The sequence below is a fragment of the Vanessa tameamea genome, chromosome 4 (assembly GCF_037043105.1).
Source record: "Vanessa tameamea isolate UH-Manoa-2023 chromosome 4, ilVanTame1 primary haplotype, whole genome shotgun sequence".
Lineage (NCBI taxonomy): Eukaryota > Metazoa > Arthropoda > Insecta > Lepidoptera > Nymphalidae > Vanessa > Vanessa tameamea.
The window spans coordinates 9,949,371-9,970,869 of NC_087312.1; the positions used below are offsets into that span (position 1 = coordinate 9,949,371).

The 21,499-nt window shown below is 31.9% G+C and overlaps 2 protein-coding genes across 3 annotated transcripts; one reads left to right on the forward strand and one right to left on the reverse strand.

The window, feature by feature from the left end:
- Positions 1–818: 818 nt before the first annotated feature.
- LOC113394477 (rab3 GTPase-activating protein catalytic subunit) lies at positions 819–21,112 on the reverse strand. Its single transcript, XM_026631801.2, has 4 exons — positions 19,764–21,112; positions 19,455–19,639; positions 2,251–2,506; positions 819–2,170 (listed from the first exon to the last, which is right to left on the reverse strand). Exons 1-4 carry the CDS (start codon positions 21,006–21,008, stop codon positions 1,409–1,411), a joined length of 2,448 nt encoding a protein of 815 aa, XP_026487586.1. The 5' UTR covers positions 21,009–21,112; the 3' UTR covers positions 819–1,408.
- Haf (hattifattener) lies at positions 3,092–18,511 on the forward strand. 2 transcript variants are annotated; one of them, XM_026631788.2, is made up of 5 exons: positions 3,092–3,362; positions 15,352–15,513; positions 15,610–17,169; positions 17,285–17,621; positions 17,901–18,511. In XM_026631788.2, exons 1-5 carry the CDS (start codon positions 3,360–3,362, stop codon positions 18,158–18,160), a joined length of 2,322 nt encoding a protein of 773 aa, XP_026487573.2. In that variant the 5' UTR covers positions 3,092–3,359; the 3' UTR covers positions 18,161–18,511. The 2 variants fall into 2 exon arrangements, with proteins under 2 accessions (XP_026487573.2, XP_026487567.2); XM_026631782.2 differs by having other exon boundaries at positions 3,097–3,362; positions 17,285–17,825.
- Positions 21,113–21,499: the final 387 nt, after the last annotated feature.

The following is a 21,499-nucleotide window of genomic DNA, read 5'->3' on the forward strand; positions in this document are numbered from 1 at the left end:
TTTAAGAGTTATAACTAATATTGTTAAGGTCGCAAATCACTTTCTGACAAATAACGATCGTGTTCTGTAAGGTGAGTTTCATTTGAGTGTTGAACTTACTGAATATCTTTAGTAGTTCAAATGCGCATTAAAGCAAATATGTATATCTTTAACAAATTAATAAATTGTTTTTTTTATTTTAAATCACCGAAGTTCGGCTCAGTCAAGTATGATGCATTAGTCGTGTACGTATTGTATAACTTTAATATTCCTTTGTGTTTGTCGTAGCTATTATAGCCGATTGGAATAGATTTGTATGATTTTAACAAAATACGTTAATCGGCAATGCAACCATATCATGGTAACTGAGCTGAAGTTGAAAACTTTTCTTAAATAATGCAGCAAGGGGATACCGTACGATAGACTTTACTCTACTTTATAAGCGTATTCGCTTCATTTAATTTCGCTTTATTACAAAATTTAATACAAGCATTGCATTACATTTTTTTTCAATTCTTGGAACTTAATTTTCTGTTTAATATTGTACGTCTCATTAAATCCATAAAAATTTAACTTATATCGATGTAAATAGTATACATAAGATAAAATTAATCATTATTCATACAAATATTTTTTATTCATGTGAATGAAATGAAAAAGTGCACTTAATTTCATTATTTACTTTTTTAAACTGGGTTTTTTGTTAACTGCTTCAATAAACACAAAACATGAAGAGGGATAAGGTTTATACATTTAAAATAACCAACTATCTCTGAATTTGTTTCAGCTAGCAACTTTAGAACTCAAAGGGAAGATTTTTGAATAAAATGCGTTTGAAATTTGCTTAATAATTGTATTTTATTATCTTTGTATAAAATAATATAAACGATAACAGCTTTGTAACATACACGTGGCAAAAAAAAGTAGGTAAAATTTTTGCGTTTTAGCGTTAAAATAAATATTTACATAACGAAATATATTCAATATCGTATCGGTTGGAAATTTATTAAAATTAGAAATCATATTAAACATTCTCTTCACAAGAGATCAATTATTCCACAACAATTAACTCTTACGTACCTATATTGTAAAATTCCAACAATATTTTTTCTTAATTTATAACCAACAATTAGTACCAACCTAGCAGTTCTAGCTAACGATTATATAGAAATCTATCTAGTTTATTGACTCAATCTTTTATTCTATCTACTCATACAAATATTGAACAATTTTGTAAATTTTGTTACTTAATTTTTGATTTTGTAAGTAAAGAAATTTTTAAAATTCAAAACATACGTACATCATACTTATGATATCTTTCAATTCCTTTAAATATCCAATACAAGTTAATTGAAATAAAATTTATTGAAATTGACTTTAGTATTAATCAAATCCATGAATTGTAACTGTCGAAACAACTCAAATGAGTCTATAAACAAACGGTACGTTCAGTGAAAGCACCCATTATAGTCATGTCATTAGAGAGAGCTGCGCGCATCACTTGCGGACCCACTTCGTCTTTCACCCTCAAAGTAAATTCACGACGTGTCGGTGCAGGCAAGGCGCCGCCCATCGCTGACAAAACCCTTGACCTTCCAGCAGCGTCCAAAGGCTTACCCTCAGCACTGTTTCCTAACACTTTTCGCACACAAATAGACCGGCAAGCTTCTTTTTCAGCTTCAAATAACTCTCTTGCGGCAATTTCAAAAGTACGTCTTTTATCTACTCCTCCTATTGATGAGCTTGTTGTGGAAGCTCCTTCAGACATAGCTTTCAAAGCGCCTGCCTTTAACAAAGCAGGTAATAAAAGTTCACCTACGGCGCCTACTGATCTAGATCGAAGAAAATGTAACACTTGTTCTGCTTCTCTCGTTTCATCAAAAAGGCGTCGTTGACGACCTGCTGGCACAGGTCGCGCTACGTTCCACGCTTCGACCCAAGGATTCCCGGGTAAAAGCATACGGTCTCCTAAGGAACCACCATCGTCTGGTTTCCAATCTCTAGGTGAATACCATCGCACAAAATCACACAGCTCCGCTCCGGGATTAGCAGCTTTAAAGGCCTCCATATCCGAAAGAAGGGATGCGCTCATCATCTTTGCACGAAGCTCTGATGCCTTAGCATCGTCACCCAATCTCACCATCAATTCAGCATCCTCTTCTAATTGATCTTCAGTTTTAGGAGCCGGGTCCTGAATTTGATAAGGGTAATTACATATATATTTTAATTTTATTCAATAAAAATATAAAACCGAACTGTAACTGCATTTACCTGAGTCCGAGGAATATAAAGTGGGGCGCCATTTTTTAGTGTAGCGTCATCGAGTCTTTTCAGGCGTCCAACTGGTCGATCCCAAGGTAATTGGTCATCTGCTCCTTCTTCATCTGAGCAGTCGAAGAATTCCTCCTCAGATGAATTACCCGTTGCATTACTAGATCCTTCTTGGGCTTTTTTTATACAGCAATTCAATAATTGTAATTTCTGATGAAGCAGACAGGTCCGAGCATTTGGCGCGCCATCCACCATTCTAAAAATAACAAAATATAATATTTATAATAGAAATATTTTACATTAAACAATGTCTAACAAAGAAACTAACCGATGTACATACATATATTTATTAGATAATGAAATAATCTCTTAGTAGAATTTCGTTTTAACTTTCACATAAGGCGTTTTTAAGAAATTAATACATGACCTCGAAAAGCCAGCGAAAATCAAAGAATGCGCAACGACTAGCACACTATACCAGAACATTTTCTCTTTCGTGTATGTAAATTTATAATTAAACAACTTCTTCGTTCTTCGATACCTAATAACATGAAAAGTAAGTATGTACGTGACAAAATATACTTTATTTCAATTCGATTTACAGAATGATATTCCTTTGATTTTATGCCATGGCCTACAATCTATGCGAAGTAACGTAACCGCTCGAGCACTCCGAGAACCGTTATCTATATTGAATTATAAATATGAAGCGAAACCAGAGAGCAGGGGCTGGCGTCAGAGCAGCAACAAGATGATTGTTTTTCAAGATGCTTAATGCCTAATCGGTCGCTGAACCGTTTGTTTACCGGAGTCGATGCGTCCACGGCAACTGTGTGTAGGTCAGGGCGAAGTGGTGGGGCCGTGCGCGCGCACAGTCCGACGCCAACGAGAGTCGCGCGCGCATCCATCCCACAGTCATGGGGCTAAACCGACCTAACCCTGCCTGACACTGTTACCAAAAGCTCGAATGCCTCGAAAGTGACCCCTTTCCCACTGTTGTGAACCGATTATGAAAGTCTGTGAATACGCAAAATTTTAACGTGACAGTGATTGTAAAAAGTGGTCAGTTTCATAGGATATTTGGAAAAGTGAAAAGGAATTTCAGCAATATGGTAAGAACGCAAAGAAAACGCGCCCGCAGACTGAAATGTATAATTTCTATAACAAGTATTTTACCCGTCTGAAGTAAAACGCTACATTGTGAAAATAACAAATATCATAAATTAAGTGATAGCTCATTTATGGTATACTTAAGTCTGTCAACAACAGGGCTTATTGTTAACTGATACGTACGAAAACTTAGTTGAGCTAAAAGCACTGTCATAACTCAATTAACATCATTGAGTTATCTTAGTAATCCAACATACTACACAGAGGTTTTGATGTTCACTATACGTTAAAGTAACGGTATTTGATTATTAGGACACATTTGTGTATAATATGTAATGTAAAAAAATAAAAAACATTTATAAAAACATTCAATAAGTTTTTACAATTTTAATTTTTTATACTTTTTTAATAATTTAATTTTATACAAAACTAATTATTTGAAAAACCTTAGTGAAGAGTAGTAGAGCAAACACAATTAAAGGGTAAGCTGTTAACCACCACTTTAGGTATTTGTTATTTGCAAGTTTAATCGTGTGTCACTAATAAGTACTTCGTAACTCTAACTCGACATGGCAATGCCTTTCTTCAGTTTGTAGTATTATTTTGAGCCTTTATTGTGAAATAGTACTCGTTTATGTTCACTTATACTTCGCAGATAAAAACACGAATAGCTTAAATAGACCCATTCTTGATCTCATTAAAGAGACGAAATATCCAAACTATCGGATCAAACGATAAAAATACAGTAATTATGTTATGTTAAAAGGTAGTATAAGCTGTTTAATACAAAATTAATTTATTAAATTTTCCATATAATTGAAGTTCTAATACATAAAAACGAAACATTTATTTTATGTTCATAAATACTTTCTTAAATATTTCGAACGTCGCCTGCATCTATAAGAGTCAATGAACAGGAAATGTGGAAGGTAACAAAACTCATGAAAGACGTTCTTGGATTTTCATTCATTCATCAACGTCGCGATATTTCCGCAAATTTCACTAAAGATCAGCAAACGGACAAAAACCCTATGGCGTCGAACCCGAGACAATAGACAGGGTAACTGTGTCGACGTGTACTCGCCTAACGATTCAGCGGCGCCTACGTTGTTGTCGTCGTCGTGGGACCGCTATTGTGACTAGCGTAGATTACTTTATAGTACGGTATTAAGCATTCGAGATATATATTCATTCATGAAAAGTAGCTCTACATTTTATTATAGAAGTAAATTTCAAAGCTTATCGTATTTATTTATTTTTGCTATATTATTCTATTTTTGGAACATTGCTGCCGTCTGTAGTCAATTATTTAAAAAATTTAACGAAAGATATCTTTGAATATGTTTTCAGTAAACTGACAGTAGTAGGTAGTAAAGTGACGAGTGAGAGTGAGTCACAAACAAATGAACAAAACATTACGTGCGGTAACATAATCTCACTTTAAATATAAAGTTCGCTTGCTACTTATAACAAATAAAAAAACGGTACAATTTAGTTTCACATTATTATTATACTAGATACCCGCTCGGATCAAATAAATAACACTAAACAAATATATATATACTAACTGCCGTACCCCTGCACGAAATTATTATTTGCAACACAGTTTCTGAATTCACCCGTAAACTTCAAACATGACCGTCCATTGAACTGTTGAATTTCATATATTTAATATCAAAATATCTCAATTATACGAATTTTGCGGATATATTTTATCGACTAAAATTCATTATTTTTTAACGATCTATAATTTTGGATAGGTTTCGATCATGTCCATCGTAAACCTGCACGAAATTATTATTATAGAGCTTAATAATCATGAACAATATTCTATTTTAAACTGTAATTGCTGTCAGACAGTAGAACTAAACTAAGACTTAAAACTAAGTACACGATCAAAGTTATTGTAGATAGTATTAAATGTGTATACCCAGTCCAAGACTATGTCCATCAATATTTTATGATACCGTCTGAGAGTGTGATGGCTCATAAAATGACGCAAACCGTCACCGTGTTAATTAAATAAACAATACTTTAAGTTTTATGAAGTTTTTACTGCCGGCGCTTCTGGTTGCACTTATTGGAAAAGTGTTGAAGTTACGTAACAAGTATATTTGATAAACTTTTTATAGGACATTACATTTTTCGACTTAATATGTTGTCCCTCTCCGCAACTTAAGACAATGCCCCCTTAGCTCAGTTGTGATATTGACTTCTATGTGATTATTACGATCGTTGTGTACATAAATATGAATAACATACAAGATTTTGTCAAATTTCATAAATACCGAAACAAATTTGCTTTAAAAATTAGTAATTAATTATATTATCAAAGCCAAATGACTGCATCTTCAACATTATGATTCATCTATATAATCAGATTGCGACACCATTGCGTGCTATAACATTTGATTCAATTGCTCAGTCACAACAAGAGCTAGCCTACCCGACTTTGAACTTGAAAAACAAAGACTATACGATTTTTTTTTAAATGACATACACCAATATACAATGCCTATTAACATAATCATAACATACCTACCCTTTGGAGATGAGTCAATATTAAGAGCAAAGTGTACACGGCAATTTTTATTAAGAGAACTTTTCAAAAATGATGTCAATTATGCGTAATGAATTAAAATTGAAACAAAGTTATTATTTATTTTATACAACGAAGTTCTTCTAATAAGAAAAGAAGATCATCTTATTAAAATAATATGAGTGTACAATATAAACAACAATTTTCGAAATAAATCAACAAAATTATATTAAAAACCGCATTAAATTCAATCAAAATAAGTTTTTACTAATTATACGTTATTTGTCACTATTACTGTATAAATGTAACAACATATAAAATGATGATATTTTCATTTCAATCGCCATTAAAAAGTCAAGTAAATTGTTTAAAATCGAAATATATCATATTCGACTCGACTCATTTCGATTCATATGTTAGTTTTTTTATATTATATTACAACAAAAGTAAAATAAATACAATATAAATATGCATTATTGTACACGAATATCCTGTATATTCGTGTACAATACTTATTACTTATTGGTAATTCGACGTATTCCCGCTAGAACATGACAGAATTCGTACTAAAGGTCGCTCTTTAAAACTCCCACAAAATTGATTTAAAATAATAACCAATGTAAAAAAACTTACATATTTACTTAACTTACTTGCTTAATACAAATTTAAAATAAAATTTAGATACATAAACAGTTCAGTAGCTAAGTTACAATTAAGATATTTTGTATTATCTATTTAATCCTGTGCACGTTATTTACGAAGAGCGTCCTTTCTGATCATTTTATTTCGGTTGCTTTGAAATAAATTCCTAGTTTTTATACATTTTCGGAAAGCTAAGTAAACGATTATGTTTTTAAAATAATCTGCAGAACAAGTTTCATAATGTTTCTTTTTGTTTTTTAGGCATATTTGAGGGAAATAAATAAAAAAAATATTGAAATAATATCGTTTTCCGTCTCGCATTTTTAAATTTGAACCGATAATTATTGTTTAAATATTAAAAAATATCCAGTGTTTAATCGTTTTTATAAATCAGAAGAAAAAAAAATAGATTTTAATTGATACTTTTTTTTTAATACATTTTTGAAGTTGCAATTTGGACTTATTTTGAAAAAATCTAAAAAACGTGATAACTCAAAAATGGTTCCCTTTTGCATCATGCATATGGGGGTTCAAATTATCGCAAATAGTCACCCCTATCACCTCCTAACGGGAAAACGTCGAATTACCAATAACCCTGTATAAAATAACATACTCAACCTTAAATTTTACGAAAGTGTTAACAAAAGCCAGTCTTATCGTTTATCGATCAATAATACAGTTAATAACGATCTCTTTCAGACAGCTTAAACGTTAATTAAAATGAAATAATACAAATGATTACATTTTCATAACGTAAATGCGAATCTATAATTACGCTAACATAATAACTTTAATACAATAATTATCGACTTCACCGTTGTAGATAACAAACTTTTCAAATATGAAATCATCAAAAATTTCGATAACACAAACGTTATAATTATTAGAAACTTCTAGAAATTGCCTAGTTTTCGGAACCGGTTATTTTTATGCCAAAATAAAATATCTCTTTCACTTTACGCTAGACTTTAATAAAATGGCTAAGAAATTAGAAATTTAATTTTATTGATAAGTAACCCATAATGAATGCATGAAGTCGACATTCATTTGAATAATTTATAAATATATAATTATTTATACTTAAATAAAATATCAATTTAGTATTATTTGTGTTAAATCTATCTCGTCGATGTTTATATATTATTTGAAAACAAATTCAATTATAGAATATACCTACTTAAAGACTCTTAAGGTATTATTAAATTGTCATCATACGGTACAAATTAAATGTTAGGTTACCCGATTTTCAATATTTATTGTACCACTAAGAACTAGCTCATTGGCAAGTTCATCCGGCTCAGTTAATCAAATTATATAATTACATTTATATAACCCGCATGAAAATTAACGGATACTAGTTCGACACTTTTTACTGAATTATAAAATCTTAATGAATACGTAGTTCTACCACGCGGCTTTAACCCTTACATATCGTTCGTGATAAACCTTTTTCAGATTTGGAATATCAAATGAACAAAAAAAAACATCAATAGTTCCTATTAGAGATTAGTGCGTACATAGGTGACTATATAATATAAAATTTAAATATATTTTAAAATCATCTTTCTATCAATGTGGATAGATTCCGACGTTAAAGCATCTTTTGCTAGTTTATTGAACTCAACAGGTGCGAAGCGCTGTGCATCAGCACCGTGTCACGTTCCTTATAAGATTGATGAATACCAATCATTATAGCCATTAAAGTTTAGAACCAATGTATCTAACGTCTTTTTTTCTGACAAGAATTCACAGATAAATCAGAAGATAAATGAGAAAATTCCATAACGACTACATAGGCATTTCATGCAATTGTAGAATGAATTGCGACTGCATCCAATATTAATTTTAATTTTATATGATTAAGATAATTTTAAATTTGTACGTAGACTCACTAATTTTTAAAAGTAGCACTGTAAAAAAATTCAGTTATTTTATATTATTTTTGAAATACATTAGTAATTATTAAGCCTTTTATGAATATCTCTTAAAAAGTTAATAAACAATGAGCAATGGCCGTACTTAAATGAAATAAAAATGTTATTTAAATATTTTAAATGTTCGTACCTGTACTACATTGTCAATGAGGCGCTACATCTATTTAAATAGGCTATAGAAAGTTATTTTCATAAATATGACCCAATCACTTTCGCACCTTCGTTTGATATTAAACCGTTAAAACTGACGAGACGTTAAAATCCATAGCATTATTGCTACAGATAAAAAAGGCAGAGAAAACAAATTAAGTTTAAATAATGTTAACTGCTCTTAGTGTTGCTGTATCTAAATCGCGTAAATTTAATATCGCAACATTTCCTCTATAGACGTTTTTCTTTTTTTTTAACCGACTTAAAAAAAGGAGCCTCTTCCTTCAAAACATATGTATGTAAGCAAGCTTTTACCTCCGCGATTTTCTCAAAAATTACACATCCGATTGGAATGGGGTTTATGGTGGAGAAATGCATCTTTTTCCAGGGAAGATTTTAGTGTATATTATATTAGGATCTGATGAAGATCTTGGGATATAGATAGAAACTCCACAATAAACAAATAGCAAATCTATGCATTGTTTTCACCATTTCATAACATAGCAGGTTTTAAATTAAACAGATGTATATAGGACACGTTCATTTTTAGTTAAATCGTATTAAATTTATGATTGAAATTTTTTTTATTAAACTTAGAATTTAACTTATAAAGAAGATTTTGTCATTATAAAGATCCACATTTCGTTCAATGCTTCGTAGCTGACCTATAAGTACCATTTAAAGTGGCACCAGAAAATTTTATGATTAGGACTGGTTTACTAACAAAGCTAACGAGATCGAGAAGAGGCAGTATCATACCGTGTCCGTATAATTATGTGGAACGGTAAGACGAGATGGTCGCGCGTCGCTCGCCATCGCGGCCGCGGCTTTTACGCCGAGCCCCCACTCATCATTAACGCATCACCGCATACCTTGCTTTTTACTCACATTCCTGTTACGAACGAATGTATATTTGTCTCTTTTGTAAAAAGTTAATTATTATCTACAAACGAATAGTATTCAGGAAATACCTAAAATAGAACTTATATTGTGGAAAAATATCGTACTAATTGTACATATTAACTATAATAACATCGCATGAATGTTTGAAAAATATTTTCAAATATTAAGTTATTACTATTTACGTTAATGGAAAACAATAATTTATTCAAACAAGGAAAAAAACATTTAATCTACGAACTTGTAATAGGTATCACTTATATTGCAATTAATACCCTTTATAACTTGTTAACGTTTACATTATACTGTTATAGCTTATTGTATAATAAGAACCACGCCTTGATTGTTGCCATATTTATAATATAATTACATTAACAAGATTGTACAGGATGTTGCACAAACTTAAAATCGGGGATATCCAATAAAACTTCCCGTCAGTTTAGTCAGACGTAATTACACGTTAACATTCAAGATTTATTAATATCCATTACCAACAACAGGTTAAATAATTGCAAATATTTGATCTATTTATAAAAATGTTATAAATATCGAAGTAAATTGTTCTCTTGATCAATTGCAGCCATGGCGACCATTCTCGTATTTAATTATATTATAGTGCACAAGTGTGTACGAAGACACAGATGCACACTCACAATTTAATGCACGTTATTGTAACAGCCTGTATATGTCCCCGTATTCGACCAAGGCTCTATCTACTCTGAACCAGCAATCTGCACTAAGTGTTGGTGTTTACACGTGTGGAAAGATATCATCCGACACATGCAGATTTCCTCATAATGTTTTCCATCACCACGAGCACGAAATTAATTATAAACACAAATTAAGCACATGAAAAATCAGTGGCTGCTACCGAGGATTTCTTGAATACTCAACTTCGAACCGAGATTGTCAAGACTATGCTAGACGACCGAGCCAGTTACATACTAATAACCTAGCGAATTGTACCTAAACATGGTACAGAGTCATGAAATACATTGCTAAACTGACGCGATTTTCATGCATTTAAATTTTAATTCCTTTAAAAAATACGACTAGTTCGTTAAATACAACATAATGATAAGTTAGTAGTTATAGAGACATTATACCTACCGTAACCATTTTATGACAACAATATTAGTTTCTAAAACAACAACAAGTTTCTATAATATTAATAAAAATCTTTCTTTCAAAAATGCGCCGTAAAATGGTAATTATTTTACTAAGTAAACAGATGTTATATTTGAAAACCAAAGAGAAGTATGAAATCTAAATAGTTTCCATAACAAAGAATCAAAGTACAAACATTAATTGCCGACTCATACTTTGTATACGATATATATTTATAATAATTGAACTCATCAATCAATTCTGTTACCGAACAAATGAAATTTGCTTTTTTTATTTGAATCAGATTATGACAATAATATATTAAGAATGAACAATTATTCTTATATATTATGTTATAATTATATTTACGTATACTTATTTCGTGTATCCCGGAAAAAGGTTCTAAAAATTGCCTCAAATTTACCTGATATTCAGATAAGGGTTTCAGGTGAAAAAAATTTCAGAAAACTCGAAATTGCTGAAAAATATATTAATTATATTTCTTTTATAACGAATGTTATTTATAACACACAATATTTTCCCGCCGCTAGTCGAACGCTTCTTATAACGTTTTACATGCGTGGGCATTAGGTATAACACGAGCGGCTTTCATTGACAAACTCCAATACCTTATAAGTTCAACACGTGTTATTTGTGTCAAATTCAAAAATTTCATACTCTCGAATTTTTGATGTCTTCCCACAATTTATGGAAAGCAAAATAAAGAAAAAGATCTAATAATATAGAAGAATTTATATATGATTTACCGTGACCAAAATATGTCGAATAATATTCCAGATATAGGTATTCTATTTTCCTAATTTATTACTTATAAAATTTACTCTAGTCTAACAAATTATTTAAAGAATAAAATTTGTTTCCTATTCGGTATTAAATATTCGGAATTGGTGATAAAAAATTTAATGACGTCAACTAATCACACTAATAAGACAAAATATATGAACGCAACTGTATAGGGAGACGCGCTTTCTAAGCATTCTTTGTAACAAAATGACATTGGCATTCATGATACGACAAAATAAATACAGTATAAATTTAATAATTAAATATTATAATATATATAACTTCAATTATTAGTAAATATCTATAATAGATGTTGATTTTTTTAAAACAATTCCCCACTCAGTCGTATGAGTTAGAAAAAAAAAGATTCTTTGTACTGGTGACAATACAATCTAGTAAAACAATGATTATTTGATAAAAATTGCCGGCCTTATAACAACCCGATTTAAAAAAAGGTATTATTATATTTTAAAATATGTGCAATACGATTTTACATATAAATGTAATGAAAACAACCTTTTTACATGCCATACAATATTAAGTAAACTGTATTGATTTCGCACATCAATTTTGTTTCATTCCTAAATTTTTTAAACAAGAATAAAATATATGATTATGTCGTCCAGACCGATTTCGGCCACAGGAACTAATCTGAAGGGAGACCAGCCAACTACGCAGGACATATTGTAGTGCACAAATACAGGCACACTCTATTCCCTCACTCTCTAAATCCGGAACGGCAAATCCGATCCTACCGGATAGAGTGCAGGACCAAGGCTTTACATGCCTTCCGAGGCACGAGAGTTTATACAATTTCAACGTCCAAACAGCGGGCTATTACTGAGAAATATTTGGTGCGAAATCCAATTCAACTATAGACAATAAGATAATTACAAATATTGGAAAGCAATAACAAACCGGTAAATCTTCATTCGTACCGTATTAATTCATTTCAAACTCTAAACCGTAAGCGGCAATTTTAGCTTAAAGATTTTTTTTTAATAAAAATTAAGCCTCTGTTGTTTCTTTTAAGTAACTCATAGAAATAAAACTATCGTGTGGAATCCATTAAAAAAAAACAATATGAAAGGAAACATTATCATCAACGTGCTGCAGATTTTCCTGTAAACATTTTGAAACTTAATTTTAAATTCAAAGTTATCTGTTATAGTTTTGGACGCGTCCGCTTGGCAAAGCACAAAACCTTAAAACACATTAACATACTTAAACTGTCATTATTCCCCACATCGTCAATGCACCACTAACCTTGGGAACAAAGATGTCACGTCCCTTGTACAGTAGTTAGATGGCTCACTTACTAATAAAACAATGACGACGAGCTTACACAAAGCCCTGCCAAAAATTTATTACAATTAATATTATAGTAAGTAACATGAAATGCATGGTTTTGGAAATCCTCACTGTTTTTTTGAACCATTTACTTTGAACTAATTATACTAACAAATACATATTGTAAAATTTACAAAAAAGCTTAAAAATAATTTTATTCATTATTTTTTAACAGTAAATAATGTATGTTACTGATACGTTTATTTATATTATATTAAAATGGATCTTTCTATCTCATCCACTACAGTTCATATGTAGTGAAAAGGTTAGGGGTCAGAAGGATTTTGGCCCGCCTGAATGCGTAACAATCGGTGGCGGACTTCACGCAGACGCATGATTAGCCCGATCATCATTCCCCGTTGTAACCTTTAGAAAGATCGAACCGTCTTGATTGTCAACATTACTTATAGTTTGCAGGTGAACCAAACGATAGCGCGATTTAAAAGACACACAACGCCATCTATTACAGTATCCCTGAACTAATTCGTTTACAGAGGTTATCTTAGTATTGAATACTGAAGAATAGCTATAATAATATTTTGCTTTATTTTACCAGTTGCTTCGGTAATATCTAGTTAAGTTATCTTATCGCTATTTTATGAATCAATTACTTATTAGATATTTAATTAAATAACAAAAACTAGTAAGTTAATCTGTATCCGAACTATTATTTATGTATTACAGTTTCTACGGCAAACCTATTTGCTAATTAATAATTGTATAACTTGCATAATTTTCATAATAACAATATTATAAAAACTCAAATAAAATGAAACTAAATAATTCAATATATCCTTTATAATATATATATATATATGTATGTTTTAGCGGCAGCCAAACCTTGGGGTTAGGGTGCTAGGTGCACATTGGGTAGAATTTTTACCAATGTCAGACTTTTAAATTTTTTTGTTTTCGTCGCGAAAGCCCTTTTTTAGTGAATATTGTGTGTAGTGTAGTTTACCTATTAGTGATGTTGAATTGTTAAAATAATCGATATGTTTCAATGTACTTGATATGTGATAATAGCTTGCATATTGGATAAACATATTAATAAACCTGGAAACCTTTTCATATATGAATATATATGAAAAGGTTTAAAGTGGCTATTAAACTATACTCAACACGAAAATATTTCCAAATGTGAATAATTAAGTATGAACCGTATCGCTTAAGAAGTAAAAGTAATTTTTGTTTAACTGTCGAAAAATAATACACAAAGGAACATGAAAGTGAACCATGTTCTCACTCTCGCGTCGTCGTCTAAACTGAGCCGAGTACCGTTATCGGCGAAATCGGATGACGGTTGACTGTTGACTCGGCTAAATGGGCCAGTGGTACAAGCTCTACGGCCCCGTCCAGTTGTAAACGTTAACGCTAATTTAAACTTGAATAATTCGAAAGTTAATTTCTCAAAGAGTCGCGATGCAAGCTCAATTAATTAAATGCTAAAAGTAAAAATGACTTTTGCTTTCCTACGACTATTTATACCTTTTGCCGAATAACAATATTTGCCGTTATAATCGATTATTTGTAATTGATTGTTTTGACTGTTTGCGAAGATGACATTAGGTGGATTTTAAACGAAGATTCTTCATCCGACCAAGCGTAATTGACATTATATATATTTAAATTAATATCTTACCCGACGGTGATGGAAAAACTCTTTGGGAAACATGTATGTTTCCGAAAAAGACCATGTGTGTCGGGCGATATTCATGAAAAACGACATCTTCCGCACGTTGTATACGCCGTAGAACAAATCGCTTTATGTAAAAAGGAAGCAATTCCAGCTCATTACGTATTGCATTTTTTTAATTGTTAATAGATACAGAATACAACAAAAGGTACATATTATTCTTGAACTTTACATTTCGGAATTATTATAATCAGTAACATTGATATATAAAAATTAATACGAGTATAAGGCCTCTTTCTTTTTTATAAATTAAATTTACGTAAAATTACTAAAAATTTGGTTTTTAACAGGAGTCGATGAATATAGTGGCGATTGCCTTAGCACCCAGAACAATTTGTACATGAAATTTTGACGTGTTCACTTATGTTTTAATATCTTTATGACATTAACATATTAATGAGACATCGATAAATAAGAATGTTAAACCGTTAAAGAAATTGTCAACCTACAATGAAAACAATAGTACGGGCATGGTCTGCTACACAATAGTCACGTATTAAACATTACTCGTGCAGGGAAAGCCAGTTTTCCGGGCTAGTAGCTCGAGGCAACTGCAATGCACTTCTCTCTTCAACGGTCCGTGCACCGCTTGATTGCGGTTTATCACTTTAACAGTTGCCACTTTATCGGACCATCGACATACCATCGCCATCGTACTAAATAATTATTTAAATTTGCTTGAATAATCAATACCTTCAAACTATCAAATTTATGGAGCATGGTATAGCCGACAATGCCGCAACTAAATGTATAATACCATTATAGATTTTTTATAGATTCACTAAAAAGGAATTATAAACAATATACTCCACAACTTGTTCCCAATTTAAATTTAAAATGTTTTGAATAAAAATTCTGTTTGTTTTCAGGAAAAACACACACATCCCCGATTCCGGTTGTTGCTGCCACTGCTTATGGCTATTTTTCATTGCACGCATGCACAGTGCCCTTGGACCGACATGCCAGAATTACAAGCAACATGCGTATGTGCTTTTAATCTAGCCAGGCAAATGTCTGTACAATGTGATCAGGTATAATATGACGAAATACAATTATAAATTACATAATACAATTAGTAACTAATCTCAACATTATTTTTGTTCTTAATAATGTAATTTCTTTTACAGGTCGATTTTCCAACTTTATTATCGACGCTGAATTCAAGTGCAAGGAAAATATCAATAGATCTTCTGTATATTAATAATTCTACAATTCATTCAATAACCGATGAAATGTTTATAAATTTAGCGATACACAACTTACAGATATCGGGATGCAGAGTAAAAAAAATTGAAAATAATGCATTCAAAGGGCAAGGCCAATACTTAAAGAATCTAAACCTGCAGGACAACGAGTTGACCGAAGTGCCAGTAAAGGCATTAAGAATTTTAACAAATTTGTCTTTGTTGGACATTTCCAAAAATAAAATAACGTATATCGCAAACTACTCTTTTTCGACTCTTCATGAACTAACAACACTAAAAATATCTGATAATAATGTAACATTGGCACCTCAAGCTTTTGCTGGATTAGAAAGTTCGCTGAAAAACTTAAATCTCAAGGGAACGAAGCAAAAAACTGTACCAGAGTGTATAAGAGGACTACGAAGTCTTGCCTTTCTCGACCTCTCACAAAACAGCATAAGAGAACTACCCGGACCAGAGGGCATAAGTACTTTTGAAGGATTGGACTCATTGACCGCTCTCAATCTAGAAAGAAATTTATTAGTTAATTTAGAAAAAGATTCGTTTTATGGAATAAAAAATACATTAAGTTCACTAAGTCTATTAAACAATCTATTACCAGAATTTCCCACTGAAGCTATAGCTACATTATCAGATTTAAGAGTTTTGGACATAGGCTTTAATTTACTTAATAAGTTACCTACAGATGCTTTTTTAAAAAATCCTTCAATAACTTTATTGGCATTAGACGGAAATCCACTGCGAACTGTTGAAGAAAAAGCATTAGCGCACCTTAATCACAGCCTTAGAGGATTAAGCCTTGGTGGCCGCTTTTTAAGTTGTGATTGTCGATTACGATGGATAATTGAATGGATTCGTAACGGTGAGCTACAAGTTACTTCACGTGAAAGAACCCCTCAATTTTGTGGCAGTCCGTCTCATTTCCGTGAACGTGGATTCTATAGTTTTGAGCCCAACGAACTTATTTGTGAACATGATTCGAATTTAACTGTAAATGTAGAAACAACGGTTGTGAACGAGTTCAATGTAAGTCAAACTACAACACCAATGCCCTCTTCTACTTCAGCTGATTTACAGTCAAATTATTCCTCTACTACAACGTTCGGTACCCCAATACGCAACATTACTGAAACGACGACTTCTAGAACCACAATTCCTACAACGACGACTATTGCTAATAAAACAAACAAAACTCCAGCTTTGCGTCCAGCTGCACCTACATGGCGCCATGCTCCTAATCAGAGACCACCATTGGTAATGAACTTCCCCCAACAGAAACCAATCATTGACGATTCAAATGAAGTTATAGTAAAAAATGCTTACAGACAAGATAACTCAGTAATCATACAATGGGATTCAAATGTTGCTAATATACTAGGCTTTCGTGTAGTATATCGACTATTTGGTGATAAGAGTTTTAAGCAAGGACCACCCCTTGAAGCAAGTGAAAGAGAATTCAAAATTAAAAATGTTCCATCTCAGGTATAATCATATATTATAATTACGCATTTTTTTTATATAAAAGTAGTATTGAATTTGAATGGCCAATTATTTTAATAATTACACACAGTTGAAAACATGTGCATGTTGTTTACAGGAATGTATCGTCGTCTGTGTAATTTCATTGGAAGAAGTTCACGTTACTCCAGAAACGGTGCCATACTCACAGTGCCGTGAAGTACGCACTGTATCTGCTGCTGCAACTAATATGGATAAAATTACTATAGCAGCCAGTGCAGCAATATGTGGAACAATTGTAGTTGCTGTTCTAGTGTTCGCCGCCGCATCACGTCGCCGTTCTCGTACCGTACATCGGTTACACACTCAGTTACCAGAGAAAATTCCTAATCCATGCTGCGGGGGATTTAACGGGACACCAAGTCCCAGCGGACCATTATCGTCACTAGCCACGCTAGGCGCATTTGGAAAGCAACGTGAGTGGGACCAAGTGTCAGCTTATAGTGCACGATCAATACCCAGAGCACGTTCTTATACCGAACCCGCGGCTCCTGAGCCTTTGCCAGGTCGACCAGGAAGAGCACGTTCCTTAGCCGACGGACAGTCACAACACAGTTATTCACATTCCGGCCGATACGGAGCTCCAGCATATCCGGGAAGCTTATTAGGATCAAGAACTGGTATACAGTAATTTTATTATCTTTAATATTAATTGTAAAATTTACAAATATACTCAATAGTCTTATTCGTTTTAGATCTACGACAATCTCGGCAATCATTGGGGGCAGCATCGGAACGAGCATCGCGTTTGTCGTTGAGCGGGGCAGCAGGCGGTGCTACTAGTGGCACTGCCGGTTCTAGAAGACGACCGAGATCGAGATCTCGTCCTGCCAGTCGTTATAGTGTAGGTTCACTAGGATTAGGCTACTGCGATACTTCAGACAATTGGACTGACCATGATATGGATATTTATATGGCACGAAACCCAACAAGGGGTGGCTTGGTTCCATTATAGCGTGCAGGAAATACGGTGTGGGGTGATCTAGGGTGGCAAAATCCAAAACAATTTAAAAAAACTGCTCAAGTCTCGAACTGCACTCATGTGGCTCACACCTGCCCACACCGGCACATTCATCATCACAGCCACAAACATAGAAGAAAAAGTCGAGACGTTTCTTGATGTAAACTGAGACTGTTTCAATGGAAACTGACCTACCTATAGTTAGAAATGTACATTAGGGTTTTCAAAGTTTTCAATTCAACCAATTTGGAGTCATAATTATTCCTAATTTGACAACAAATTATTCTTTAATTATTACATATCCCATAATTATAGTTTTAAAATTACTCTAAAGGTACTGTTACAGAAATACTTATGATTAAAAAAACATACACAAACAGACATTTTTTTTAATTATAAATTAGGCTTGTAGGAAATACAAGCAAAACATAAATAAATTTTGAAAGATTTTTGTGATTTTTTTCCAAAACAAAATAACCATCAGCATGATGTGGTAAAGCATTACTTTTATATTTACGTTTATTGGATAATCTTTATTTTAATTTTTCTATTTTTTTCAAGTTTTACTTTATTATGTAATTCATATATTTTATATTTACAATTTTTACCTATAATTTGAATATGACTACAATGTCTAAAATGTAATGTGCCCAGTAATAATTTTGTGAAGTGTATACTTTGTGCTAAAATATAACCAAGCTTTCCGACTTTACAAGTAGTTAACATGATTAGTTGAATACATACTATATGCATGTGTTATATTTATTATGCATTCAATTACTCTAAAATGACTATTTTTTATTGAGGCTCATTTTAAATTTGAACTAAAAGAACCAAACAAGTGACTGTTTATTCCAAGCTTGAACTGTATTTAAAAATAGAAAGTTAGAGTTAGATTTTATTTTTTGTTTAATTTGTTGTATATAGTTAAATTATTTAAGCCATTAAATATTATGATGTAATTAAATATAGCTAAATGAAGCTCAATCCAAATGGTGCTATCGAATATTAAGCAAATGTTTAATGTATTTTTGTAAATAAATTAATTTATAAAGTTTATACCACCCAAATGAGTTTTGTTTATATTTTGTTCATTTGTTCAAGTGGAAAAATATTTCTACCTTAACAACATGAACTCATTGTATAATAGAAGTTTAAGTATCTGCAACTGGAATCTTAAATATAATGAAAAATATCTTAAAAATAAATATTGCTATAAACCAGACTTGATTCTCAAGTCTGGTTTATAGCATATGTATTGAGTATTACTGTCCTTGGTTTAACTTACCCAGGCACAAGTATTCTGTGCTCCCATCTATATTGCAGCTCTTGTGTAAATTCATACCAAAAATGAGCCAAATAAGGCAGTCCTCCAGCATCCATCAAACGAGCAGAAGTAACAGATAACCTCCAAACAAGACCATCTTCAGGACTTGTTTTTACATAACTGCACAACTTTGTTTCATTGATATCCTGAAAATATGATTTATTCATTTATATTACTGTGATAATTATATTGGTTATATTAGTTAGAAATACTACATAATAAGTATATATTTGTTGTTGCTGCTATCTAAATAAAAATAATAATACAAACCTTCTTACTTTCTGCATCTAATCTTTCAGAATAAGGAAAAGTATTATCCTCAACGGCATCAGGAAATACATAATACAATAAAGGCATTAACAAATCATCTGTTATTGGCCCCTTGAATTCAGATATTTGAGTATTTCTTCCCACTGCTGCTTTAACAAGTTTGGATATTGTGATAGGTGCTTCTGTAATCTTATTTAAAGGATTAACCAAGCCCAAACTTCTACTCAATCCTAATGTGTCCATCAGCAGATTATTATTATCTAATAAATTCATAACTTTTCCAATAATTTCTGACAACTGACAACTTAAATTATTTCTTAATGTTAAAGTTATCGTCCACATAGGTGCCATGATAGGATCGATATCAGAAAATGTGGAAGAATCAACTATAGCACTTTCCCGGAAGTGAGGCCATATTGCGTTAAGAAGTGCACTGTGCAATGGATTACTCTCAGACCCAAAGGGCAGCTCTATTAACTTTTTGACATCAAAACCATCAATTGACAAGAACTCATTAGAATGACTTCTTTTTCTCCAAGCAAATGAATCAGAATCTTTTAACTCATATGAAAATTTTGTAGATATTACAACTGCATCGAGAGGTACAGGTGAAGATATTTTAGACTTAAATAAACTTACAAGGCCACTAAGATGAGAGCACTGATTCGAAATACGCTTTAAATGAATAATATCATAACTCATTTTATACTCATTATCTTCATATATTCCTAAGTAAATATGTTGCCAATGCTCCCTTATTTTCACAAAGAATGCAACAGCACAATCTACATTTGCAAAAGCAATATTAACTGAACTCATAATGAGCTTGATAAGACTACCGTCTACAAGTGGAGATTTAGGACACAACATTAAGTATCTTTTTAATCCAAACCAATGAGAAACTGGATAAGGGCTACCATCTAAATCATCCATAAAGTTTGTGGTCGCACTCCAAAGTCCTTCCTGTAGTTCTGTTAACAAAGACTTTTCGTCATTTTCTACCTCTTGACTTTTAATAGATTCGAGTGCATGATATGACAGCGTAAAGTAAAGTCCTCGAAATTTTAATTCCTCTGATTTGGTTATCCATCTTTTTGAATATTCTGAACAACTTTTAGAGACTTTAGATTTTGTCAAATGCCATTCAGAAATTATCTCTTCTATACGAGCAATAAGTACTTCCCATTCCGAAGCTGTTGTAAAATCTTGATGATAAATATCATATTCATCTATTTCTTCATTCATTTTATTTTATTGTTTCTGTCTATACTTTTGATAAAGTCTGGATGTGATTGTGATTTGTGGATAAACAGAATACAGCTGTGATGTGACAAAATGCCAAATTAAGTCATCAAAATGTTTCCATTGTAATAAAGTGACAGTTGCCAGGTAAAATACTTTAGGAATTCTCGAAGACCACTCAAAATATAAAGCAAAAACATCTTCATATAGAATCTTAACGGAAGAACATCAAGGTAATACTATTTTTTTAAATTAATTTGACAAAAACAATTTATGGCCAATGAAAGCTTGAAAATATGTAGAAGCATTGTTTTTCATGTTAATTTTTGTTAGACTTAAAAGTACCATTATTTTTTATAAAAAAATATTACAATTTTTTTTAGTATAAATAATGATTATTTATTTTTATACTAATTACTCTAATTAGGCCAAATTATATATGAAAAATAGTTAATATATACGAAAACAATTTTGTAAGGTTTTAAATATAAAAT